Genomic DNA, 27,547 nt, shown 5'->3' with positions numbered 1-27,547 from the left:
AAAAATTTCAACACAAACACAAAATTAGCATAACATTAAAAAGATTGAAAAAAAACCCAACTAAGAAAAATAATTAGAAACACTCACCGACCCAAATAAAGAGATTGAACTTCAACAACCAAAATAAGAAAATCACGAAAGAGTGTAACTTTACAACAAAATCAAATATACTACTATTGCATAAAAAGAGGAAAAATCGAACCAAAAAAATAAAGAAAAAAAATCGTGTATTTCTGTTGGCACTACCATCAAGCATATGTGTGTATTACAATTCGTCCCAATATTACATTTGACTTATAATGTGAAGTAGTTTATCTGCAGATGAAGCATTAAATTTTCTGAAAATTTTCTCTTATTTTCAGAACTTTTCTCCATAATTTTTTAATTTAATTTATTTTTTTTTTTGTAAAAGTATTGTGAGGCAAAGTGCAAATGATCCCATACGTGGGGGGCTGTTTGCTTTTAACCTTTATAATTTTACCGAATCTAAAATCACCCTTAGGCCCATGTATACAAGCAGACGGAAATGTTCTATCATTATTCCCCAAAAATGAAAAATACAACAAAAAAGATTGGGTGGAGAACTGTAGGGTAAAAAAAAAAAAGGTTAGGAACAAAGTGCAAATGACCTCATATGTATTTGCATTTTACCCTATATTAAAAATAAATAATTGTAAACTATACTTTAAAACATAAAAATGAAGTAATTGATAAATAAGTCAAAATTTCAAATTAAAGTGATAAATAAGTATAAATATAAAATATATTATTAGATATAAAAATAAATCTAAATGATCTTACTGACTAAATTTTTAAATCTTTTGGATAAATAAATATAATCATACATTTATCTAAATCTAACTAAAAAGAGATAATCTCTTATTTTAGAGATGCTTCTAGTTTTTGATAATCTCTTATTTTAGAGATGCTTCTAGTTTTTGATTTAGAAGTACTCTTTATAATATTTCAGAAGTTGAAAGTTGACACCTCAAATATCTCAACAGTACTTTTTTTAACAAAAACTTAAAAAGTAATTTATCGAAACTCTTAGAAACACTCCCATGACAAAATAAATATCAAAAAAATTATCCAAATACGCGTATACACGACTCTCAATATTCTGTTTCGTATATATAAATTTCAATAAAATTGATTCTCACAAACAGTTTGGTAAATAAGATATATATATATATATATATATATAGTATCTATAGCACACACTATGTATGCGCAAATTTTGCAATACTATTTAAAATAAAATATAATAAAAATATTTATTATCTAATAAAATATATAGAACATGATAAATTAACATTAAATTTATAATAAAATAATGTAAGAAAAATGCATGAAAATAATAAAAAAAAGTAAGGATTAAAAGATAATAGGAGAAGTGGGAAGTTATAAGATGAATAAAAAAAATTAAATATAAAAAAAAACAAAAAAGGGAGATACATCAAAAAGTGCTCTCCCTTAATAATAAGTACATATGTATAAATATTTAAAAAAAATACTAAATATTAAAATAAATTATAATTATTAAATAAAATTTATATTAATATGAACATGACGTTATCCATACAAATGAATATTCTCAAACGTGATACCTATATAGTGTTCTTGGGCGTGATGTGGACTATTCCCAGCTCATACGTATTTGAGACTACACACAATTTCCCCTAATTTTATATTTCGGAGTAAAGGGTTTGGATAATGATTAACGATTAGGCTACCCAATATTTAATACATCCGTAGTTCCAAAAGCAAAGTTGAAAAGCAAAGCCTCATCGTTCTTCATTCAATCCGGGCCACATTCCTGAAATTCTTTATCATTTTCCCTTTCTCCTTTCTTCTCCATCATCTTTTTCTTGCAGAAGGTTCGTCCTCTTTTGGATAAAAATTGTTGATGTTGTCACTCTAATTCTTTTCTTGGCACCAAGTATTGCTTCAGTCTTAAAGCTATTTCAAGATTCCGACTTTGTCGTTGTTTTACCTTTCAGTTTTTGGGTTTTTTGCTGAATTTTTCTTGGTGGGTTTTTTTTTTGAAAAGGGGAATGAATATACTTTACTGGGTTGAAGATATATATAAGTTTTCTGTTATTGGATTTATTGATTATAGACCTGATTTCATTTTGATGTAAATTTGGTTTCTTTGTTGTTTTTGTTCGCCTCGTCTTCTTACCGTAGTGGTGTTTTAGCAAAGAGGTCATCGGTTATGTCGATGGATTGAATTTGAGTTTTTTCATTTCGTTGAGGGTCTGAATTCATATTGTTTTTCTTCTATCAGTGGTTTTCAAGAATTTGACTTTTTAAAATTTGAGCAGTGATATTCAGGTGGAATGGCAAAGAGTTCATTCAAGCAAGAGCATGATCTTGGTTTGTGCTGCTGTTTGTTGACTTGATTTTGTTTATTAATTTATCCTCCTTTGAATCTTGTGGAAATGTTTTTCTCGTCAAATTTCTGATATGTTGATATATTGTTTTTAGAGAAAAGGCGTGCTGAAGCTGCTAGAATTAGAGAGAAATACCAAGATAGAATTCCGGTGAGAGTTCAGTCAACCTTCTGAATTGGGCTGTTTGTAGTTCCAGATAGTAGTGTGGATTATTTGTTTGATTGATCATCTAATTTTTGTAGTATCTGTTTTACGACATTTTATCTATTAAGGTTTTTACTTGTTTGGCTAAAGTTTTGGCTATTGTAAACTGTTAATATAGAGTTCTAAGCTGTTAGAGAGCTCTCCCACCAGGAGTTTTCTGAGCATAATTAGTATAAAGAAGATAGATTTCGTATATAATGTTGTTTGTTGGAAAGTCATATTCTTTCAACCATTTGTTTAATGCATAGCTCTCTCTGCATCGGACAGAGACTAGTTAACGAAATCATGAAACCTGTTGTTTTACCTGTTTGAACTTTGTGTTTGTTATTGATGCTCGAGATATTGGGCGCGGGTGATTCTTATGTTAGTATGTGAATGGGATATCTCTTTGAAGATGTTTCTAATGCATTGCAGGTTTATGTAGATAGTTCTAGATGATCTAAACTAAGAAATGTAGAATGCAATTATGTGACGTTCTAATCACATTGTTATCTACCATAAAGCGATGAAGCACCTACTGTCATCTTTCCTCCTGTTCCCTGTCTATTGATGTTGTAAATGCATGTTACAATTTTCGTGCTTCTTTGGTCCAAAAGGGTCGGTGGGTAGTATTGGCTTGAGATACTCTATTCCAAACAGCTTGCGCTGCTTCTTTGTTTTATGTGTGCGTGGTGTCCTGAATGAATGATACGTTCAGCGTGATTTCTTGAGGTTAAGCATTTTACTTGAAAAAGTTAGAGTTATGACTCATTAATGCAACAATTAAGGGGGCATATCCACCACTGACCAAGTTTGTTGCTTTAAGTTGTATGAGCAGTTTGAATTTGCTTACCGAGGCTTCCAACATGATGTTTCCATCTATATTCATGTGGTGTTGCATTTCCTTTCTTATGGCCGAGCATTAGACACCTAGTTTAGTATAAATACAATATATATAATTACTAATACTACATATTCTTTAAATTTTAATTTCTGAAATTGCTTCTCTAGTTTTTGCAAGGAAAAAAAATATAAGTATTATTTATCTATTTTAAGTTCTGATTTTTTTTTAAATATATGTATTCTCAGACTATATTTCTTTGTTTTCTGGTGAATTAAATTATTTTTATCATATAATACATCCAATGTCGTTGTAAAAAGGTTCAAAAGTAAAATCTGCACAATGCTCAAAAGCTATATGTGTTAAGTATGTGAAATTAATGTTTCAGTTAGGTTATTGACTTTCAGTACGGTCCCTGCTCATTATATTATTACTGCTGGTAGAGTCATGTTTTTGTAGAACATGGTACGATCATTCAAATAATTTCTTGAAGCCAGTTTCTTATTTGGATTTGCGTGGTTGAGCGCTTGGATTAAAAATCTAGAGTTCAAGCTGATGTGTATTTATTATCACATGGTTTACATAAGGTATTGCAGCATTGTCGGAAAAATCAAAATATGCCCGAATTAGTGAATTTCCATTCTGCTCTATCTAAACTTTTCCAGACAAAGATCTAAATTGTTGTTTGTTTTGTTCTGAGTAGTAGTATATTTTTTTATGGTCATTTTGAAAGCAAGAATATTGGAAACAAGAGATGGAGTGTAGTTTTAGTTGAAAGGAGTATATAGACGACAATTTCATTTCTTACAGTGCTGTATGTTGTGCCAACAATTAGCATATCGCTTGACTGATACCTTTTATCTGGTAATTTTGTCCAAATTGTAACTTATGTATTCTGCATACAACACCTTGAAGTTAATTTTACGATTTTTCATTTTTTGAACTTCAATGATATTAGTTGTGTTTTTGTATTCTAGGTGATTGTAGAGAAAGCGGAAAGGAGCGACATCCCCAATATTGACAAGAAAAAGTAAGCATTAATTATGCAGTATTGACTTGGACTAAATTAATGATGTTCTATCTTCTACAGTTTGAAAGGTGTCTGGATGAACTCAAACTCTGAAAGTACTAATAGAACAACCTCCTCGTTACTTTTATCATTGGCAGTGTTTTATATTTCAACTTCTGCTTGTCGTTTCTTGTTTTCTGTTGCGTCTTTCTTTTCCTTCATATAATCCGCCAACCGGGGGTAGCTTCTCTTTCCCAAAGCATACCCTCAGATGTTGCTGGGCCGTCAAGCCAACTCCATAAAGCATTTATGACTGAACATCGAGATTGTTTCAAGTAATCTTATTGAGATAATTACAGGTACCTCGTCCCGGCTGACTTAACTGTTGGGCAGTTTGTCTACGTCATTCGCAAAAGGATCAAACTGAGTGCAGAAAAGGCCATTTTCATATTTGTCGACAACGTCCTGCCGCCAACAGGTAATCCTTTATGTAATACGCTTTCGTGACAAATAAGCTGTGACTCGAGCATCTTTATCCAGTATTAGCGGGCCTGTCGTTTTTCCTCATGTAGGTGCTATAATGTCTGCCATATACGAGGAAAAGAAGGACGAAGATGGTTTCCTTTACGTAACCTACAGCGGAGAGAACACATTTGGGCACGAAATTCTGCCGTAAATTCTAGGCTTCCATTTCTTTTAACAGTTGCCGGCATTAGACTGCGCCCGGCAATCCCTCGGTTGTCTGTGCGCAGTTATCTAATAAAAACGACGTTCCTGGTTCATATTCTGTATAGCGTATATTTGTATATAGTTTCTGAATCTCAAAGGCACACAAGATTTCAACATTTCCTGCTATGAATTCAATAACACCATCATCTTGTGCTCGGCTGTGCTATTGACTCTCTACTTACCAAGATGGTGAGTGAAATTTACATTATATGGCTTGTAAGTTGTTTTTGTACGATAAAAAAGAAAGTAATTTTTTTTTCCAGTCTTTTCTTTTAATTAAAAGTAATGAATTATTATTAATTTAAATAAATTAATTATAATTATTTGTGTCGAATATTTATATTTAATAAAAAAATTATGACAATCATACTATGACAACAAAATCAGATGAATTAAATTTAAATATTATCGATTATTATTACAGTAGATAATATTTACTATGCAATAGTACAATATTCAACATATATAGTAGGTTTCGATCATACAAAACAATGTTAGGACTCATCCTATGCAGTCACCACGGTGCCTATTGAATTAGGTATTATCGACTAATTTATTTTTTTTCCGTTTTGTATGTTCGTAATTTTATAATGAATCATTCCTCTAAATTTATTCTAGAAAAAGAAAATGCAAACATAGAAATAGTTTTAAATTTATTAAAAATTTTAAAAATTGAATCTAAAAATTGATCAATAAATAAGATAAGAGTCAAGCAACAAAATATTTAACAGGAGGAAAAAAAAGGAGAACCATGTTTTTTTAGATATAATATAATAAATAAAAACATAATACTTTATTTTTTTGCTCAATTTTAAACGAAAATAAAATTGAATCCTAAAGGTATGTTTTCCGTATCTTATTCTACTTTCCTCCGTCTATAAATACGAAACTCTTTAAATTTATTTATTTTACTTCTAATTTTCTTGTATACTAAATTCATTGGATGGTCGGAATCAAACAAGCTTTTAATTGTAGAAACTTAATATTTATTTGCATTTTCGTTTCTAAGCAATTTGTCAATTCAAGTACTCTGCTTCTAGGGGGAGAACTCTGCGAGTTATATCAGCATAACAGAAGAGAAGAAGAGATTTCTAAATTTCTATTGATCAGGCGATACCCGAATTTGAACTAGAGAAAAAGAATTTGCAGTCCCCCGCCTTACCACTCAGCCATGCCGCCTAAATGATACAAAATAAATGAAAATTTTTTCGAATTGCTGAATTTTTATTGTACTTGCATTTTGACTCATGTTTTATATTAGTGTATTTGTCCAAAAAATATTATTTTTTTCTAGAAGAAAATGTGTTTGTTTAGGGGTTATTTCCAATATATATTATTTTATAAATTTTCTCAAATTTCACTCATCATTTGTGTATTTCAAATGAAGGAGGAGTTTCGGAGCATTTCGATACATTGTAGGGGTCAGAGTGTAATAAATAAAAAACTAAAGGGGTGCGTGTTGCAATAAATTCACCATCCAAAAGCATACGGCGTCGTATAAACTGTTTTCTAATATCAAAACAACGCCGCAGCCCGCAAGCATCAGCGTTTCTCTGATTCAATAGTTTCATTTCTTCATCGGTAGACCACTGTAAAACCCACCCAAAAGAGAGAGAATTTTTACAAATGGCAGGAAGATTGAGCCACGTAGCGTCCCGGATTATGGGCGGAAACGGCATCGTCAGCCGCTCTGCCGCTGCCTCTCTGCGCCAGCGTTCCGGCATGGGACTCCCGGTCGGAAAACACATCGTCCCCGATAAACCAGTAAGGGATTTTCTACACTTACATATTGAAATAATCCTACTAGAAAGCAGGGCCCTAGTTAATTTTTCTTCCAATGGTGAAATTACAGCTTCCGGTGAATGATGAGCTGGTATGGGACAACGGGACGGCCTTTCCAGAACCTTGTATCGATCGTATCGCTGATACTGTTGGGAAGGTCAGATATTGACAAAAGTTTGAGTCATTTTCTGTTCGTAGTGATTCTGGGATTTGATTTATTTGTTAGTGAACGTCAATTTTCTTTCTCTGCGAATAGTATGAAGCACTGGCTTGGCTGTGTGGAGGATTGGGTTTTTTCGCGTCGCTTGGCTTCTTGGCTGTCTGGAATGACAAGGCGTCAAAGATCCCATTCGTAAGTCTTGATTTGTTGATAAACATTTTCACCTAGCGGCATGATGTGGATAAATTAAATCTCTCAGCTGGTATTGATGGATTTTATTAGTTTACTCTTTAAGTTGTTTTGGCTGTTTCTAATTTTGAAATGCTTTTGATTTTCCTTTTTCTTTTTTTCCTGATCAAAGTTTAATATGTGAAGATTTAAGATTTAGTCGTGTTTGAATAATGGATGGTATATGTTTTCATTGTACACAATTCTAGTGTTTGAATTTCTATAATTTAAGGCAACGGGAATGTCAGTGCTAATAGCTGTATATAAGTTTCTATTATATTAAAGAATGGAATGTGATCTTTTCGTCTAATATATAGTCTAGTGACACCTTAAAGTCATACTACACATGGATTCCTTGCTCTTCATGTCAAATATCTGGGAGGGAATTGCTACCTAGAGCAATTTGCATGTTTCCTTCAAATTTTCTGGTAAGGGCTAGGATTACCTTTGTTGTCTTTGCTATCTTAGTATTCGTGGTTGGGCCTACTAAATGAAATGAAAAGTCTATGTTCCTAGCTAAGAAAGAAGTTGAAGGAAGATAGCTAACTCGGAAACATTATCTAATTCCAATATGATTTGATGACTACAAGGAGTAGCCATATTTCATCATCACTTTCTGATCAAGATCCAAAAAGGGCTCTTGTGCTAGAGCTAGACTCCTGAATTTAGTTTTTGGACAAGAGGGGACCTAGTTAAGGTACAGTGAACGGACATGATTTCTGTCCTTCTACTGGAGTCGTTTCGTCTGAATCATCCAGAACCAAGAATGATAGAATTGTGATGCTATTGCATTGAGAAAGAATGGTCGGATTAATGATTTGAAAAAGAGGGATTGATCTAGCCAAAATGGTGTCCTTGTTTTTTCTGGATATTCCAGTGGACCTGTATTTCTTACAAGTTTGCCTAGAGAGGCCACTGGAAGCTTATACCTGTTGACTTTGAAGTAACTGGTATATGCATCTCAAAAGCAATGAAGGACAAGTTGATGTTATCTAGTTCAGAATAGGGTTCCCCGTACCCTGAGTTTTGAAGAAAACACCTTTTCTAAGTTGTCTATCCATGGTTGAATACCATTCTTGGATTTTAGCAAAACATGCTTGTTTGAATGACGAAAATACAATGCAGAAACTGTTATGATGGAAAAGCAATGGGTAGTGGTGTGGAAAGAAAATACTAGCTTTACTGATGGTCCCCCTCCCAACCCGTTTTCCCCTATTGGATATTTGTCATAGTTGTTCTTCTTGATCCTTCCAAACAAGATCACTCATGTGTAATTCGTGTAGGTTATGGCTTCGTGCTGAATATTGAAATTTCAAAAGTAACTTGGAATAGCCAATTTTCAAATCTTAATTCCTTCTCAGCTTAGTTATTTACTTTTAGCCTCTAACCGGTCACTGTAATAGCACTCTACTTTTTGCTTTTGGTTTAAGCAGTCCAATTTCTGTCTAATCGTCCTCCTTAAGCCAATGATACTTGTAGTTTCACCCACCTTACCTTTCTGGTTTATGCACTCTCCTCTGTTCATCTTGTTTCTACATTTTGCCAAATTTCTCCTGTAAGCAGTGTGCTACATTCAGTGTATGATGTTTGAATTTACTCTGGTATTGTTAAGGAAATCTGGGCTAATCCTTAGTAGTAGGACATTTTCTTTCTTTATTTTTTGGGCCTGGTATTATTGCTCTTAGCCTGTTATTGTTTGTGATAAGCCCCATATTATAGTCCAGCTATGGAGGTGGTATTGTAATATGGGCCATTAAGTGAAAATCTGATTAACTTCCACCAGCTCATATTGCCCTTATTTATTTCCTGCCATTTTATGTGTTTATCCCTACTTATGCCCAAAATTACGAAGAACCGGGTCCCTTTATTTGATGGTATGAGAGAAATTAAACAAATTTCTCAAAGACTCCCATATTTTAAGAAGCTAAAACAATGGCTGTGGAGGCTATGCAGTTGGTAGATGCTTGTCTATTGAAATAAAGAGGAGATTTTAATCTCAATTTCGAGATCCATTTTAATGTAATTTTTCTTGCTTGTTGATCGTTTTCTAATATTTGGTGAATAAAGATGGTGGGAGAGGTCCAGGGGGGCTGAGGGACGGTAGTGTTGGGGGTGAGGAGGGGTGGCAGTGCTGGGGGCGGGGAGGGGGCTGCAGGGGCAGTATTGGGCAAGGGGGACTAGTGGGAAGGGGGAGGTGTTGGGGGCGGGGAGGGGGGTTGACAGGGCGGCGTTGGGCGCCTCGCGTGTGGAGGGGGGTTGGACGGGGCAGCTTTGGGAAGGGGTAGCAGCAACGCAGATGCTGTTTTGGTAAGATGAAGAAGTCTTCTTTTCTTTTTCTTTTGTTTTCTGTTTGTTGTTACGTTTTTAAAAATTAATACAAAGCACAAGAAAATTGCTGCTAAACAAACATAAAGTTTGTTGAATTCTTTATAATAACTATTTTGTCTTATTGCGTGGATATTCTGGTATTTTGTAATTTTATCCCAAATGAATGATTTGTTAGTAAATAAGTAATGAAATTATCACAATATTTCATCTAATAAAGTAAACACAATATTTTAAAATCTTATCACTATTATCCTGAATTTTATCATTTATTAATCTATACCACTTTAAACCCATCACGCAAAGTAAATGGGGCTTTAATTCATGCATAATTGCTTTATCACATTAATTTTCTTGGCATCATATACATGTTCTTAGTTGATGAGAAAAAGTTGAAGGTAAAAGGGCTAAAAAATTGGTCCTATCAAGGACAATAGCTTTTGGATCCTGGATGGATAGTCACAATTTCTTTTTAGAGGGGATAGTCAGCAATTTTAAGCTTATCTCACTGCTAACTTGGATGTTTTTAAAATCCTCTAACTTAGGCTGATAATAGAAAGAATGAAATTTTTGCTTGTATTGTGCTCATATTAACTGGTGCAATCCCAACTCACCTTTTTATTTATTTGCTAATAAAATGCTGTTTTTCTTTCTTGCTTTAATGCATTTCTATTTAGATCCACGTTTCAGATGATTGTGCTATAGCTTGTGTTCCAACAATTTTAAATTTGCTGCTTTTGCTGGTGGCTTGCATCTATACTTTCTTTTTGTTGAAATGTATTCTATGTTCTTACTGACCACATCTCAAAATTGATTGTTGATATTGTTGTTTTGCATTCATTGAGCGCGCCAACCAACTAATTTGCTGTCTCTAAAATGGAGTTAATTTTTTCACCTCTAGAGTTTTTTGGTTTTCATTTTGGAGGAGCAAAATATGAAATGTGATTGACGGTTTCTGCAGCAAATTTTGAGCTGTTAAACTATGCTTCAAACAAATCTTTTATCTCACTCTCAGGTTTGCTAACAAATATGGAGGTTTCTCAAACTTCCTTGCACACGTCTATCAATGCCTCGGTTAACTCATATTTGTGTTATCTTCTCTCTGAAGGAGTTGCTTTGTTTTGGGTTATTTTTACTTGCATCATAAAGAAACTGCCTCATGTTATTTCCTTTTGTTTCTTGCCAGACACCCAAGGTCTATCCTTATGACAACTTACGAGTTGAGCTTGGTGGAGAGCCCTAAGATGCTGCCTTGTTGATGATTGCTGCATGGACGTGTCTTCTCTTTTCTCATTTGCTCTTTCGAGCTCTGAATAGTGAAAAATAAGTGAAGTTTTATGTGATACTTTCAACCAGTTAGCGGAGATAATTCCAACTTGAACAAGTGCAGTGCTGGGTTGTCATGTCCTTGAGTTACTTTTGTTGATTTTGATTCCAAGACATTGTAATAGATGCAGGTTTCTGTTTAAACACGAACAACTGATATTGATGGATTTTACTGGTTTACTCTAAGTTGTTCTAGCTGTTTCTAATTTTGAAATGCTTTTTGATTTTCCTTCTTTCTTTCTTTCTTGATCATAGTTTAATTTGTGAACATTTAAGATTTAGTCGTGTTTAAATAATGAATTGGTATATGTTTTCACACAATGCTAGTGTCTGAATTTCTATAATTTAAGGCAACAGGAATGTCAGTGCTAATAGTTGTATATAATTTTCTATTATATTAAAGAATGGAATATATTATTCTTCTTCTAGTATAGTCTAGTGACGCCTTAAAATCACACTACACATGGATTCCTTGCTCTTCGTGTCAAATTTCTGGGATGGAATTGCTACATGGAGCAATTTGCATGTTTCCTTCAAATGAAAGTCTATGTTCCTAGCTATAAAAGAAGTTGAAGGAAGACAGCTAATTTGATAACAACAAGGAGTAGCCTTATTTCATCATCACTTTCTGATCAAGATCCAAAAAGGGCTCTTGTGCTCGACTCCTGAGTTTAGTCGGTGGTGAAGAGGGGACCTAGTTAAGGTAGTGTGCACGAGCATGATTTCTATCCTTCTACTGGAGCCGTTTCCTTTTGGATCATCCAGAAATTGTGATGCTATTGCACTTAGAAAGAATGATAGGATTAATGATTTGGAAAAATAGGGATGGATCTAGCCAAAATGGAGTACCTTTTCTTTTCTTTTCTTCTTTTTTTTTTCCCCTTTGGATATGCTAGTGGACCTGTATTTCTTACAGGTTTGCCCAGAGAGGCCACTGGAAGCTTATACCTGTTGACTTTGAAGTACCTAGTATGTGCATTTCAAAAGGAATGAAGAACAGGTTGGTATCATCTAGTTCAGAATACAGTTCCGCGTAACCTGAGTTTGGAGAAAACACCTTTTCCAACTTGGGGTCTATCCATGGTTGAATACCCTTCTTGGTTTTTAGGAAAACATGCTTGTTTGAACGAGGAAAAACATCTTGTCTTGCTATTGTGCCTTCCTTAAGAAAGACCTAGCCAAATGATATCTGTTGATTAATAAAAGAAGTAAGAGCGAGTGAAGGATGTTCCATGCGGCTGTTCTTTAAAGCTAGGGATTTTACATTTACACTCACGATCTATGGTTTATTTATACATACAATTTCTATTTTTTGCATAATTATAGAAATTACCCCTAACAGCAAAAAAATAGGAATAGTTTGTGTAATGACACTAACATTTTTAGGGGGGGTTATGTGTAATTTTTCAAAAAAGTAAGGGGTGATTTGTGTAAGTGATAATGATATTTCGATGAGTATATGTGTAATTATCTAAAAGATAGGGATGATTTGTGTAAATAAGACATATATCAAAGAGTGTAAATGTAATTATCCCCTAAAGCTATGTAGGTTTCGGCAGCTACCATTCTCTTTATGTTCAGAGCTTGCTTTAACATTGTCTTCTATTGGTGTTGTGGAGAAAACCAGAAAGGAAAAAACTAGCATATTTTGATTGCATGCCTGCTGAGTCTCTGAGAGAATCCAACACTTCAAATTCTTCTGTGCCAAACCGTAGTACAATATGATAGTTTCCAACCATAAGTTTTACTAGTTACTTTAAGATGTAAGCATTGGTGAGCAATTTGCCCATTAAATAACTTCTCTCAAAAGTATATGAAAATAGGTATTTGGCATCAACAACCTCTTCCCACTTTTGCCTTCACAAAGATGATAGCAAAATGCAATGCAAACATTGTTAGAATGGAACGGCAATGCATGAGAGCATGGAAAGAAAACACTAGGTCTATTGACGCCATCAACAACTTCTTCCCACTTTCTCAGTCACAAAGATGATAGCAAAATACAATGCAGAAACTGTTACATTGGAAAAGCAATGTATGGGAGTGTGGAAAGAAAATACTAGCTTTACTGATGGTCCCCCTCCCAACCCATTCTCTGAGACAACTATCCTTTTCCTTATTTCTAACACCCCCCCCCCCCCCCCCTTTTTTTCCTATTAGATATTCATCAAAGTTGTTCTCCTTGATCCTTCCAAACGAGATCGCCCATGTCATGTATGATCCATGTAGGTTACAGCTTGGTGCTGAATGTTGAAATTATTACATGGAATTTCAGAAGTAACTTGGAATAGCCAATTTGTCAAATATGTCTTTTAGCTTCTAATAGGTCACTGTAATTAGCACTTAACCTTTTGCTTTTGGTTTAATTAGTTCAATTTCTTTCTAATCGTCCTCCTTAAGCTGATGACACTTGTAGTTTTACTCGTCTTTCCTCTATTCATCTTGTTTCTATATTTTGCCAAGTTTCTCTGTAAGCATTGTGCTATATTCAGCCTATGATGTTTGAATTTACTTAGGCCTCGTTTACTTGCTAGTATTGTTAAGGATACCTGGACTAACCCTTAGTAGTAGGATATTTACTTTTTTTTTGGCCTGGTATTATTGCTCTTAGCCCGTCATTGTTTGTGATGAGCCCCATATTATAGTTCTACCTATGGAAGTGGTATTGTAATCTGGGACATGAAGTGAAAATGTGATTAACTTCCACCAGCTCATATTGCCCTTACTTTTTCCCTGTCATTTTACATGTTTGTCCCTACTTGTCCCCAGAATTATAAAGAACCGAGTACCTTGATTAGATGGTATGGCATTAAACAAATTTCTCAAAGACTCTAAAGCAATGGTGTCTGGAGGCTACAGTTGGTAGATGCTTGTGTATTGAAAAAAGAGGAGATTCTACTCTCAATTTCGTGATCTGTTTTAATGTAGTTTTTTTCTTGCTTGGTGGTTGTTTTCTAATTTTTGGTGAAGAAAGATGGTGGGAGAGATCGATGGGGGCTAAGGAACGACAATGTTGGGGGTGGGGAGGGGCGGAGTGTTGGGGGCTGGGAGGGGGACCGAAGGGTAGTGTTGCGTAAGGAGGGGACCTAGTGGCAAGGGAGCGGTGGTGTTGGGGGGTCGAGAGGTGGGCTGATAGGGCGGCGTTGGGCTCGGGAATAGGGGTTGACGGGGCGGTGTTGGGTACAACGAAGAGGGGGTTGTTTTGGTGAGATGACGAAGACAATCTCTTCTTCTTTTTTTTTTTTTTTAGAAAAAACGAAACACAAGAAAATTATTGCTTAACAAACATAAAGTTTGTTGAAAATTTTTCTTTATATAACTATTTTGTCTTATTACGTGGATAATTTTGGTATCTTGTAATTTATCCCAAATGAATAATTTGTGAATTAGTAAATAAGCAATAAAATTATCACATAATAATCCAATATTTGACCTAATAAAGTAAACACAATATTATAAAACTCTATCACTATTATCCTGAACTTTATCATTTATTAATCTACATCATTTTAAACCCATGACACAAAGTAAACGAGACCTTAGTTCATGCATAGTTGCTTCATCACATCAATTTTCTTGGCATCCTATATATGCTCTTATTTGATGAGAAAAAGTCGAAGGTAAACGAACTAAAAAATTGGTCCCATCAAGGACAACAACTTTTGGATTCTAGACGGATAGTCACAATTTCTTGAGAGGGGGTAGTCAACAATTTTAAGCTTATCTCATTGTCAACTTGGATGTTGCTAAAATCCTCTAAATTAGGCTGATAATAGAAAGAATGACAAAATTGCTTTCATTGTGCTCATCTAAACTGGTGCAGTCCCATCTCTCACTTTTTTCTTTATTTGCTAATAAAATGCTGTTTTTCTTTCTCATTTTAAGGCATTTCTATTTAGATCCACGTTTTAGATGATTGTGATTTAGCTCATGTTCGACATTTTTAAATCTGCTGCTTTTGCAGGGTGCTTGCATCTATACTTTCCTTCTGTTGAAATTCTTACTGATCATATCTCGTGATTGATTGTTTAACATTGTTTTTTTGCATTTGTTGAGTGCGCTAACCAACTAATTGCTGTCTCTAACATGGAGTTAATTTTTGACCTCTTAAGTTTCTGGTTTCATTTTGGACGAGCAAAATATGAAATGTGATTGACGGTTTCTGCAATAATTTTTAATATGTTAATTTTTATCTTACTCTCATGTTGGCCAACAAGTATGGTGTTTTCTCAAACTTTCCCTTGCACACATCTATCAATACATCCGTTAGCTCATATTTGTGTTATCTTCTCTCTAAAGGAGTTGCTTTGTTTTGGGTTATTTTTACTTGCATCATAAAGAAACTACCTCATGTTATGTCTTTTTGTTTCTTGCCAGACACCCAAGGTCTATCCTTATGACAACTTACGAGTTGAGCTTGGTGGAGAGCCTTAAGATGCTGCCTAGTTGATTGCTGTATGGACGTGTCTTCTCTTTTCTCATTTGCTCTTTTGGGTTCTGAATAGTGAAAAATAAGTGAAGTTTTATGTGATACTTTGAATCAGTTAACGAAGATAATTCCAACTTGAACAAATCAAGTGTTGGGCTATCATGTCCTTCAGTTATGTTTTTGTTGATTTTGATTCCAAGGCATTGTAACAGATGCAAGTTTCTATTTAAAAACGAACAACTACTGATTATTGCCCAATGAAGAGACCTATGAGATAGCTTTAGGATGTGCCTGAGTTTGGGGTGGGTGGGGGTGGGGGTTATGTCGGACAGTTCTCGACAATGAGTTGATTCAAACTGAATATTCCAATTTTATTTTAGTTACTTTATTCTTATAATTGTAGTTCTACGAAGTTATATTTGTATGTACTCTAAGAGTATATATATATATATTATATTCATACATAAAATAAAAGGTCTATAAAATTGATGCCTGCAACAATTATTTTTCTGAACCCATTAACTAAATTTGATCTAAAATTCAAGCCAAGGAGTCATGCCCGATCTGCTTAGCATAGTAAGTCCAAACTTGCTGGTCCCAACACAATTAACAGGTTATAGAAGTGACAAGCCAAAAATGCCAAGTTTTACCATCCTGGAGATATGTCAACACTTAGAATTAGGTCCAATTCCATCCTCCTTAGCAGTCACTTTTGCCACATTCCATACATATAATCATTTCCAAGGTAAGCATCTAGTCCAACCTTATTCTCAAATTGGATTAAGGATTAAAGTTTTACCTTTAGGCTATGTTTACAAGTGGATATAAGGCTGGATATTTGGATTTATCTTGGTCAATGGTGTGTTTACAGACTTTAAGCCGGGCATGATTTTTTGGTGCAAGGCCCACTATTGTTCTGCTTGATTTGCTAGATTTAAATCCCGATTAGGAGGGTGGGATTTGTATCTCACTTCTCGCTTGAAAGAGCAATCAAGTTTGAATTGCCTGCTTTAACCCTACTTTATTGACTCCAATTACCATTTAACTGCCAATTGTCAAAACATTTACATCCAAATGTGCAAACTTTCAGTAATTACACTAACATCTTTGTCTCCATCTCCATCACTTTAATTCTGCTCACCTAACTCTTCGTCCTCCGTTACTCTTTTCTTTGAACAAAGGTAAGCTAAGCCCTACTTGATGAAATTGTATAGAAATATTTATTTCTGCTCAGTATTTACTAGGTTTAATTTGGTAAAATAAGCAATATGTTAAAAAATTTTAACTTTCTTCTTTTCTCTCTTGTTTCGCAGTTGGGGATATCTTCTTCGGACGGATTCTTAGGTGATTTTGGAGTGCAGAAGTTGAACCAGGTAAATACACACATCTCCCTTCGATTAATGTGTGATAACTGATAAAGTGTAACAACTTTGAAGAAAAAGTATAGCTGTGCATTTTCTTGAATGAATCTTTGTGTTGTTACCTTCGCATATTCACGTACCATTTCTACTTTTTTATGAATTTCTGGTACATGAGATAGTTAGTCAATTCACTTGTCTCTCACCTTAAAAATGCTTGCTTTCCTCCTGCAAATACCTACTTTAATATGTTATCATAATCTTAATTTTTCAGTGAGATGGAACTACTTTAATAAATGTAAGCAAATAAGTATTTTCTACATATCTTGAATTATTAGAGACCATGTGACAAATTACCTTTCCGCCGGTTATTTTTATATAGCACAAGTTTTTTTCTATTCATGTGATTGTGGTTAGTATTGTTAACAATAGGTTACTTTACCCTACTCCTTCCTCAAGGTTCCTGCTTTATTGTTAAAAAATGATATTTTCATATGAACCCACACTAAGTGACCTTTAGAATACTCTTCTCCATAGTCAATTTGGGCCTTGTCAAATAAGTAACGTAAGATGCTTGAATTGTGTGTGCTGAAATTAGATGAGGCTATGCCGCAGAATATTGGGTTTGATTGCTGTGCAGCAGATACTGTTGAGATTGCGGTTGCACTTACGAAATTTTTTCATGTAATTCAATATATTAAATCGAAAAGACGTACTGAACGAAGTGTTCAATGTCGGCGCAATAAGCTTAATTCTAGGATACCTGATCAAGTTAGAAACCCTCACAGGTTAGTTTCCTTAGCGAGGAGCCTTTTCAAATTATAGGAGACCTACGTATAATTACACCAAACCTTAGGGAAGGAGGATCTGATTATCTCTCTCTTTTTTTTTTTAGAAAAAAGAAAAATCTGAAACCGGCTTTCAACCGGTTTTTTCGGGTTTGCCGGTCTTGATCGGGTTTGTTAGTTCCGTACCGACCTGTCTGGGTTTTACTATCACCGATTTTTAAATAAAATCCGAACCGGCTTAGAATCCGGTTCCTGGTCGGACCGGCCGATCCGGCTATTACCCTTCGGGGAGAAGCCGAGAACACGAATACCTCCGTCTTCTCTTCTCTCGCGGTTTCCCCTCTCCCACCCTCCTCTTCCACACCGACCTTCAACCCCAGAAACTCCCTAAACCTCAACCGCCTAGGCTCTTACTTTACAGCGTCGGAGAGCGCAGACGTCAGCTGCCGCCGAATAAGTATCACTTCCTGCCGTCAGTTCAGCCCCAATTCTTGGGTAACTTTCCCTCATTTACTTCCTGTCTTTTTTTTTTTGAAATTAATCAATTAATTGCTCAAGCATTGTGGTTGTCGTTGCATCTATAATTGGTCAAATTTCTTTCAATATTTTATTCTTGATTTGATTTTGTGTCTTGACCAAACAATATTAGTTTTTCTGTAATTTCTTTGCTCTCTGCCAAACTATCGAATTTCCTTGATTACTTAAAAGTTAAGATTACAAAATTTCCATCTTACTGAGAAAATACCAGATGGATTCTTTTTGTTGTGCTAATGGACGCGAAACATAGATATTACATCAAAATTTGAAGTGAAAAGTTATGTGAATACACCAAAATCTCCATCTTAAAGGGTTGGGGTTTGAAGTATTCTATCAAGTTTTTATTTGAATTCTGATTCCTTCAGTCCCATGTAGTATAACTTCGAAATTTTCTTTTCCAAGTGATACATAAATTGTAAGAATGAGAGAAGTAAGCCATCATATTGAATGTTGAATTTATGAATATATATCCATATGTGCGTTTCTCTCTCTCTCTCTCTCCACATATATGTGTATATATATATATGAATAAAGGGAAGATAAAACATAAAATCAGAGTCAATTTCTAACGAATAGTTGCTGGGTGCTTTAAGTATGGTTCAAGCACCAGAACCAAAACCCTAATCCTACCTTTATGGATTAATGGCTGTGGTTGGTTTCAGAGTTGAAGTATGTTATGGATTTTAGAGTTCGTGGCTTTTAAGATTTAGTTTGATTTTGAAATTGAGTGAAATTATGCTGAAGCTCTCTCTTGTGTGGTAGAGTGGGGAGTTTATGATTAGATGTTAATCTTTTCTCTTCAGTTGGTAAGGGATTGCCATGCTTTTCAAAATTATGACATATTTTGGAAATTCTGATATTTGTCCTTTACATATTTTAACTTGATTGTGTATTTCTAGCATTTGTTATGTTTTTCTATGATGTGTTTAGAGAAGAAGCTTGTAAATTGATGATTCTTCTAGTTCAATGTCATTTGATTGCATAAGATGCATTTGATCAATAGGGAAGAGGAAAAGAATAGTGGCAGAAATCTGGTGGTAGAATGCAAAATATGCGTATTAAATTCTAGTGTGAGAGTATTATAATTACATTTTTTCGAAAAAAAAATTACGAAGAATAATAGTTAATGTATATTTAATTCCGTATTATAATTTTTTCGAAAAAAAAATTACGAAGAATAATAGTTAATGTATATTTAATTCCGTTTAATAACATAGAATCATTTTTTGGTGGGGAGAAATATTAATATGAACGCAGTAATTATTAAATATGAGGGCATAATCAACACCATATACCACTTATTTGCAAGGGGAATTGCTTTCCATATGAGGAAATTAAATTATGACGTATTCCTGGTCTGAACCCTAATGCAAAGGCTTATTCCTGAGGAGCTTCTGATGATATGTTTTTCTTGCATTAACCTAATGAGATGGAATTTTGGTTGTCTTTCCTTGCAAAAAATGGTTCTTTTTTTTAGTGTTAAGATTCTAAATTATGATTGATTTTCCTGTGGCTTAATAATCCAATCAGGTTTACCTTCCAAACGGTATAAAGGTAAGAACTAAGAACCGTGTGTTTTATGCATTATTGTATGTGCATTACATGGATGAAGTATTCTAGGCCACTTTCTGCTGTACTGCTGTGCACTGGGATGCATTGAACCCTTGGTATGCCTTGTGGGCTAGAATTGATTGGTCCTAAATGTATGTATGATAGTGAATTTGTTTTTTTTATGTTTTACTTTTTTAATTCTTTTGTGTTTTTTTTTTGTTTGGATGAAATAAGTGCTTTTCTTGCCCTTCAAATGTCCTGTTCGTTAACTGCTGCCCCCTCTTCTTTGCTGTAGTTAGACAGATAAGTTTGAAGGGCCATTTTATTTGGGTTTGTAAGGGAAGAATTAATTCTTTCTTAACACCTTTTAAACTTTTCAGGTGAATAGCTTTTTAGGATTCAAAATGGTGGGTCCATCTTCTGCACAAACTTCCCTTAAAGATTACCTAAAAAAATACACAAGTAATGATGATGAGGAGAAGAAAAAGAAGAAGAAAAAGAGAAAATCTAAACCTGATGCTGGTGGAATTCTTGTGGTGGATGAAGATCCAATTTGGCAGAAGCCGGTCAAACTCGACGAAGAAGAACAAGATTCAGCAGGTTACTGAAATTATGTTTTCTTTTGTTGTATGATACTTCACATTCTTGAATTTGGCTCAATTATATGAAGTGCTTACAGATGAAGAAAAGCCTCAAGTTGATGAAGATATTGAAGTCAAGCGTATGAGAAGACTGGAGCAACTGAGGACTAGACGCCCTTTTGGTGCAATTTCTGAGGATGGAAGTGGCTGGGTTTCGGTGTCTGATTCTTCTAATAATGTGAAGCCCGAAGACCAAAATTCTGATATTTCTCCACCTCGCAAGAGGAGGCTACGGAATGATACTCCATCGCCAAGACCTGAACAACAATCTGATGTTCCAGCAGATGCTGATTTGTCTCCACCGCGGCAGTGCCGCAATCATTACTGGAGTCCTCCTCCAAATGAAACAAGAACATCCCCGTTTCGTGGTGGTCGGAGTGCTCGGTTTGATACACCTTCACCTGAACCTTATGTGGAAGCTCCAGCATCTGATAGAGTCACAGATTTGTCCCCACCTCGGCGGCATCAAAGAGATAAGGATGACTCACCTGAACCTGATAGAATATCTTCACATTCTAAGGCCATGGTGTCAGATATTTCTCCTCCTCGACGTGGTCGTCATGACTCTAGATATCAGAATGACACACGTGCCTCTTCGAAAGCGGATCTTTCGCCTCCTAGGAAGGTCAAGAATGATAGATCAGGTTCCATTGTCTCCACAAGGAAGTCAATTCATGACTTGGATGACTATGACACAAACCCCGGTCCTTCAGTTTCTGACCTCTCTCCTCCGAGGAAGAGGCGGAAAGAATCACCAGTTTTGGTACATCGGCCGAAAACTGGATTAGTTTCTGCTGCAGATATCAAAGATGATAATGATAAAAAGAAAAAAGAAGACTGGTTGAGGTAACTATCTAGGCTTCCTTATCATACACCTTGTCACTCCCTTGACCCCCCTTCACAACACCTTTCATTACCGCTGTTTTCCACATTGAGATCTTTTACCTCTGTCTTCTCTGCCTCCTTCATTACATGCTTAATGCTATTGGTCCATCTCCTTTAATAGTTGTGCCCCAAAGCAATTTTCTTAACTTATATCTGCTCTGGTTTGTAAGTCTTTAAGTGCTTATTGAGATGGTTAGACTCGTTAGTTAATTAGCATTTGGTCATATAGTCTAAAGTTTAAAAAATAGGTTCTTTTAAAATTTGAGATTTGTTGCATTTTCGTGAATTAAGTTTTTTTTTTAACAGTTGCTCTCTTTTATATATATGTATTGCTTGTTTTCTCATTTCTTTATTCCAAAGTGAATCGTATATGTTATTGCAGGTTTAAAGAGATGGATCCTTCTATGAGTGGTCGAGCTGCTGAACCTATATACCGCAATAAGACAACTGGTCTGCCAAAATTCTTTATCATCTTCCCTCTATTTTATGTTAACCAAAAAAGTATATTATAACCCCTCTGTTTAATGTTCCAGGGGAACGTATGTCAAAGGAGGAGTTTCTGAAGTCTCAGAAGAAAGAATTGAAGAAAGAAGAGAAGCCCAAGGTGCCATTTTTTGTATCTCTCATGCACTTAAGATGTTTGACTAATTTTTCAGAAACTTGGCACCCTTTTCATCTGATCTTCCTTCCCCACTTCTTGCTTTTTGGGCAGCTTTTTGATTCTTTTTCTTTGTCTTTGTGGATGGAATTACAAGAGGAAAAAATTCCCAATCTCAAACTTTGAGGTTACCAAATAGAAATCTGCCAGTATTTGTAAATCTTGTAAATATCTATCCATTTCTACTATTCTTTGTTGTCTTTGCCATCTAGCTGGCTAGGGAATGTGCAAAAGGAGGCCTGACAAATGTTGTCTTTTGCATTAGTTGTTAATGGATGATTTTCATTGATCCTATTGCTGATAAAGCGAGTAGCTATATTGTCAATCTCCCGAGTTAAACAGCATCCCACCTGTCTTCCGATTATTCAATTTCCTAATTCATCTTAGACAGTTATTACAGCGGACAGGTTCTCTTTCAGAGTCCCTCTCTGTATGTTGAGCTATATTTTACCTCGCAGAGGGGAAAAACCATTTTATCAGTCTTGGCCAAGTTTATGTGGTTATTGTGTTAGTGATGGGAATTGCAATTTCTTAGTGTAATGGACAGATGCATAGAAAGTTGTGTTAGAGGTATTGATGTGAAGTCTAAGATTTCCCAGTGTCTGGATTGCCAGACCTACCATGAAATTACAAAATGTATTTTATTTAATCAGATAGATTGATTTTATTGTTACTGTGAAATGTTCACCTGTATGTTCTAACCATATTTTATTCACTCTCATCTGATGATTAGAAGAAAATTATTCTCTGGTGTAGGGTAAATGAGTTAACATTGAACCTCAACTGAGAGAACTGGGTTAATCTGGTGTGTACGACATTGTTTTGTTCTGTTGCACCATAGATGGGAGAGTTAGAAACTCTACCTGAATTCTTAAAGAGTGTGCTTATGTTTCTGTCATGCTAGATCTACCACAATAATTACTTCACTTCTCAGGTTTTCTAGGTGCAAATTTTCTAATTTAACTTTTGGGTTCTGGGATATCATCTAATCCAACATCAACACTGAGTTCATTGCAGCTGTTAACATCCCTGTCTATGGCATTCAGCAGAACCAGCATTATTAGCCTATTGTTGCATACCAACAACTTATGGAGCTGGTGATGTGCTGGAGAAGCTTTACTACTTCCAAAATGTGATGTGGAATTGAGAGTAGATTCTTACTTGTCCTCATTTTTATATCAAATAGGATCTAGAGTATCTGAAGGGGTATGATCTTTCTAAATCAGGAGACCATCCGCACACCACAGGTTTAGCTGATAAGAATTCTCCTTCCGTTACTTAATTTTATTTGGTAGCCGTCTGGAGTAAATTAGCGTTTAATTTCATGAAGGCTCCTCGAAATCTTGGGGACAGGTCATCCGTCCCATCAAATATTCTGTTCAAATCTTGAGTAAATGAGCAACTGCGTCCTTTTCTTCTTTTGTACCTCTGCCTTATCTATTTTAGCCTAAGTTCAGTTTCTTCCTGTTTAGGTTGGTACACAAAACTACACGTGGAAATGAAATGCGGTACTTAGACCTGGCAAGTTGTCAGCAAACTTGTGGATCTAAATAATAGAAACAAGCATACTGATGTTCTGGAATTCTATATATTACATAAATAATATTTACTGGTCTAGAAATACCAATTAGTTTGCATTGTTGAAATGAAGATGATATATCCGTGCTTGACAAAAACTGCTTATCTTTGAAGCATATCATGTGCTAAATAGATATAACAGTAATTGTTTGATGCTGATGGTATTAATCATCATAAATTACAAATTTGTTGTGTTTGTTATTTTGATCTTATGACGAAGTGCTAATAAAGGAAGTTCTGACTTCTTCGTAGTTGGCTTTTTCTGCTTATGCTTTTGGGTTTAATATGGATGTATTATTTTTTTATCTCATAAACATATGTGGCGAACTTTAGCTATCCCATTTCTTTTTTATACCTTGTTGTCCCAATAAATACATATATATATATATATATTACTCCTATCCCAAATGGAAGCCGTCATGTCCTTTAGAAGCTTCAAAATAAGACTCCGCTTCCTAATATAGATATTATATTTCCAAAAGTTCCTTTGCACTTAAAAAAGTGATTTAACACTAATAACTTCCAATCACTACGTTTGAGGTAATATTGTAAAGCTAGACAAAACTTTGACTTTTCAATTCTCACCTGAAATTCTCTGCAATTTGATAGGATATTTCAGTTTCGGATGGTGGGCGTATGTTTTTGGACTTGAACATTTAAGCAAGTTATTAGACTTGGCGTTTTAACAACTACTGAAGGTTTAGTTAAACAATGTTTGTGCATCTAGCTTTAAATACGAGGAAATTATTTGTTCCAAAAGCGTCTGGTGATTCTTATTTATGAATGTCATTGTTTCTTCCTCTAATGCATATGCTCTTAGAAATCCCTGTGATGTGATTTCTTTCATCTTCATGCTGATGTAGCATAAAGCATAAGCAGTAGTGCTTTTACTTGCCGTGTAATGAGATAATGGTAATTATTGATTGTAATTCAAGTTATGACCAATTTTTCGCATTCAGGAAATAAAGCTGGAATGGGGAAAAGGGCTAGCTCAAAAGCGGGAAGCTGAAGCTAGATTGCAAGAGATAGAAAAGGAGAAGGATAAACCATTTGCTCGTGGCAGGTAATTCTTAATATGAAATAGAAAAAGTAATTGACAGCCATGCTAATTGAGAATAATGATGGCAATCACAAAGAATTTTTTCCGAATTTGGAATGTGCTAATTCAGGTTTTCTGAACTCATTGATGATTCCTTTTTATTCTATATACATATCCTGAGGTTTTTGGACTTGTGGCATTCTGGAAACAAAAGCATCAGTTTGAGAAACATGCACAACAGAAATAGAAAAGAGAACGATGTGCCTTATGCAGCTACTTGGTTGAAGTAATTGATATTTGGTTATGGTGAATAATGTGTTTACTTGGTTTGTTAAATTGTTGTATTCAATCTCCCAACATCTGTTGGCCACTTCTTCTCAGCCTCTACTTCAACTCTTCAGAGCAAGGCAGTTTGTTTCTCATGGATCGAAGTGTTTAAATACTGCCTTGTGTTTATTCAATTACATCTCCAAGCTGGTCCTGTGCCGGAGCTATTAGGAAGTGTTATAATAATGGACTTGTAATATGATTGATATTATTACCTCTTCCAAAAAAACTTTCAAGGCATCAGAACACAATCTCTGATGCATGTGGAGGCTGTATAATAAGAATGAGTTGGTTATAGGGAAATGTGCTGTCAAAAAGTGAAAAAAACAAGAGATTTTGGTGTAAATCCTTCTATTATTATTATTTCAAATGGTGTAGAAAAGTATTTGTATTATCTTGATAATTTAAAAGAATTCAGAAACAATGTTGGGATTAAATTAAATTGTTTTGTGGAGTTGAGTCCATATGTTATTCAATTTGGTTATATATGGTGACGATCTATAATTAGCTTTTTTCCCCTCATGTGAAGTATGGAGTAGTTTATATTGTCATGTAGTAATTTTCTAAATTCAGTGATAGTGGTATAGCTATCTCCAATCTAATTGATGTGCTTAAATTGATTTTTTCACCCTTATTTGAGTTCGTAACCTTTTCATATGTAGAATACATTTCATATGTTGTGAATTCTACTGCAGGGATGACCCTGATCTTGATGCTATGCTGAAGGAAAGACTTCGATGGGGTGATCCCATGGCACACTTAGTCAAGGCAAGTTGATAATCCTATCTGCTCTATTCTGTTGATGAGCATCCGCAGCCATTTGCTAATCTTCTGTTTGTATAAATGAGTATACTTGAATTCTTAACTGAAATTGATATGTTATGGTTTAGATTTCCACACCATCTGGGCTATTGCTCCCTCCATGCTCTCTAAATTGATTTGCCAAAATTTCAGAAAAAGCATTTGGAGCCAGTTCTTCCAGACCTAGGCGATAATGAGAAGATGAAAGAGTCCGGCTTCATAATTCCCCAGGAGATCCCAAGTCACAGCTGGATAAGACGGGGACTGGATGCGGCACCAAACCGCTATGGGATCAAACCAGGCAGACACTGGGATGGTGTAGACCGCAGTAATGGTAAGCTCGTTTACTGAAATTTATTCAGTGCTTCTTTTTCTATGATGAGCATTTTATGCAACCTCTGTATGCTTGTTGTCGTCTCTGTTCTTGCTATTTTGATGCCCTACACCGGCTCTATCTTGAATCATAAAACACGAGAATATTGGAAGCAGCACCCAGTACACATGAATGTCTAATAGAAAATGCATGACATAGTTTTTTCTGCCACTAAGAAATAATCATTGTTTGTTCTTGTAGGATACGAGAAGGAATTGTTTAAACGGATGAACGAAAAAAGAGCTACAGAGAGAGAAGCATATCTGTGGTCTGTTTCTGACATGTGACTTTATCAAGCAATTCGGATACTCTGAGGAACAGATGGTAGATGCTCGATGTTTTTCCACATGAAATGTCAGTGGGGGAGCCGAAGCCTGCAAATGAAGAAACATTATCGGTTAACGTTCATGGTCGAGTTTTTCACATTACAGGCCTATGGCATTGCTTTTCTTTTACCTCTATAGCTCTGCTTCCAGATTGAGTTGGCCATGTTCCTTCGGTGCTATATTCTACAGCTTACCAACAATTTTGAACTCCTATATACACATGTATCCAATGATTTAGCGCCCGAAATGGACAAACTTATGGGTGGCTTCGACCATTTTAGTGTAGGCCTGGAAAATAATATGTTGGCAGTTTTTATAGTCTTTTCTTGTTTCGCACTTTTTACAACGAAGAAGAGGGCTTTATTAAGACCTCATTTCGATGATTCTGAATTCGTAAAGAAAAAAGATTGAACCAAGATTTGGAATGAAAATGAACTTAGAAATGTATGTAAATCTTATATTTATCAAATTATTTAAATGTGAAATTCTTCTATTAATTTTGATTATATTTATTGGCTCACATATTTATGTCAAATTAAATTATATGAGAAGTTAATATTAATTATATTTATAAAGATTGAAAGATAATGTTTAAGAAATAAAATTAGATTGATTATGATAAACAAAACTTCGGTGTTCGCCTGAGGAGGTCAAATTGTAAATATTGTATATGAGTTTATTTTTATGATTGAGTTTTGGTATAGAAAATTTCTCATTAATTTTTTTTACTTATTTTTCATTAAAAATTTAGAATACTGTCCTAAAAATATATCAGTGATTTGAGTTAAAAATTATAATTATAAAACAAGAGTAAATTCCATACAAGTATATATATGTGTGTATTCTATAATAATACATAGATATAAATACATAGATTTGTACTAGTATCATAGCACACAGTTATACATTTATATAGAATTTACTCTTGTTTTATAATAATAATTTTTTTTAACTCAAATTACAAATATTTACCTATGAGGGTAAGTAAATTTGAAGAAAGAAAATAAACAAATAAAAAAAAAGTTTTAATAAGAAAACTTTATTATCAAAATAAATTCATATCCAATATTTATACTTTTGGCCTCCTCAAGTGAATGCTGGAACGACCCTAAGCTCTAAAAAACTCTTCTAAAAATATTTTTAAATGGCATTAAAGCTTCTATATCTGTGTAAAGTACTTTCTTAATACATCTCTCAAATTTCTATGTTGTTAATTCTCTATAATTTGCCTCCATCATGAAAAAAAGGTAATTTCTTATTGTCTATACTTAGCGTTGGTC

General features: G+C 34.7%; 3 protein-coding genes and 1 long non-coding RNA gene across 4 annotated transcripts; all 4 read left to right on the top strand.

Annotated features, from left to right (window-relative positions):
* The first annotated feature begins 1,695 nt into the window (after positions 1 to 1,695).
* ATG8F (Ubiquitin-like superfamily protein) lies at positions 1,696 to 5,417 on the top strand. Its single transcript, XM_011071809.3, has 6 exons — positions 1,696 to 1,877; positions 2,325 to 2,376; positions 2,488 to 2,543; positions 4,395 to 4,447; positions 4,786 to 4,904; positions 4,999 to 5,417. Exons 2-6 carry the CDS (start codon positions 2,340 to 2,342, stop codon positions 5,100 to 5,102), a joined length of 369 nt encoding a protein of 122 aa, XP_011070111.1. The 5' UTR covers positions 1,696 to 1,877; positions 2,325 to 2,339; the 3' UTR covers positions 5,103 to 5,417.
* A 1,260-nt stretch (positions 5,418 to 6,677) lies between these two features.
* Positions 6,678 to 11,162, top strand: LOC105155835 (NADH dehydrogenase ubiquinone 1 beta subcomplex subunit). The gene is made up of 4 exons (XM_011071808.3): positions 6,678 to 6,919; positions 7,008 to 7,094; positions 7,194 to 7,289; positions 10,837 to 11,162. The coding sequence occupies exons 1-4, from the start codon at positions 6,782 to 6,784 to the stop codon at positions 10,891 to 10,893; spliced, it is 378 nt and encodes a 125-aa protein (XP_011070110.1). The 5' UTR covers positions 6,678 to 6,781; the 3' UTR covers positions 10,894 to 11,162.
* Positions 11,163 to 14,562: 3,400 nt separating this feature from the next.
* LOC148789222 (uncharacterized) lies at positions 14,563 to 15,580 on the top strand. Its single transcript, XR_016064072.1, has 2 exons — positions 14,563 to 14,793; positions 15,354 to 15,580. It is a non-coding gene; the product is annotated as an uncharacterized LOC148789222 (long non-coding RNA).
* Positions 15,581 to 17,823: 2,243 nt separating this feature from the next.
* On the top strand, positions 17,824 to 26,589 carry LOC105155834 (uncharacterized). The gene is made up of 9 exons (XM_088877843.1): positions 17,824 to 18,046; positions 20,020 to 20,239; positions 20,319 to 21,126; positions 21,548 to 21,615; positions 21,699 to 21,769; positions 24,361 to 24,464; positions 25,463 to 25,535; positions 25,722 to 25,902; positions 26,143 to 26,589. Exons 2-9 carry the CDS (start codon positions 20,044 to 20,046, stop codon positions 26,226 to 26,228), a joined length of 1,587 nt encoding a protein of 528 aa, XP_088733969.1. The 5' UTR covers positions 17,824 to 18,046; positions 20,020 to 20,043; the 3' UTR covers positions 26,229 to 26,589.
* Positions 26,590 to 27,547: the final 958 nt, after the last annotated feature.

This window comes from Sesamum indicum, linkage group LG2, assembly GCF_026168435.1.
Source record: "Sesamum indicum cultivar Baizhima isolate 11 linkage group LG2, ASM2616843v1, whole genome shotgun sequence".
NCBI lineage: Eukaryota > Viridiplantae > Streptophyta > Magnoliopsida > Lamiales > Pedaliaceae > Sesamum > Sesamum indicum.
Note: the sequence above shows the minus strand (reverse complement) of the source record. Positions and strands in the feature narration are given on the sequence as shown.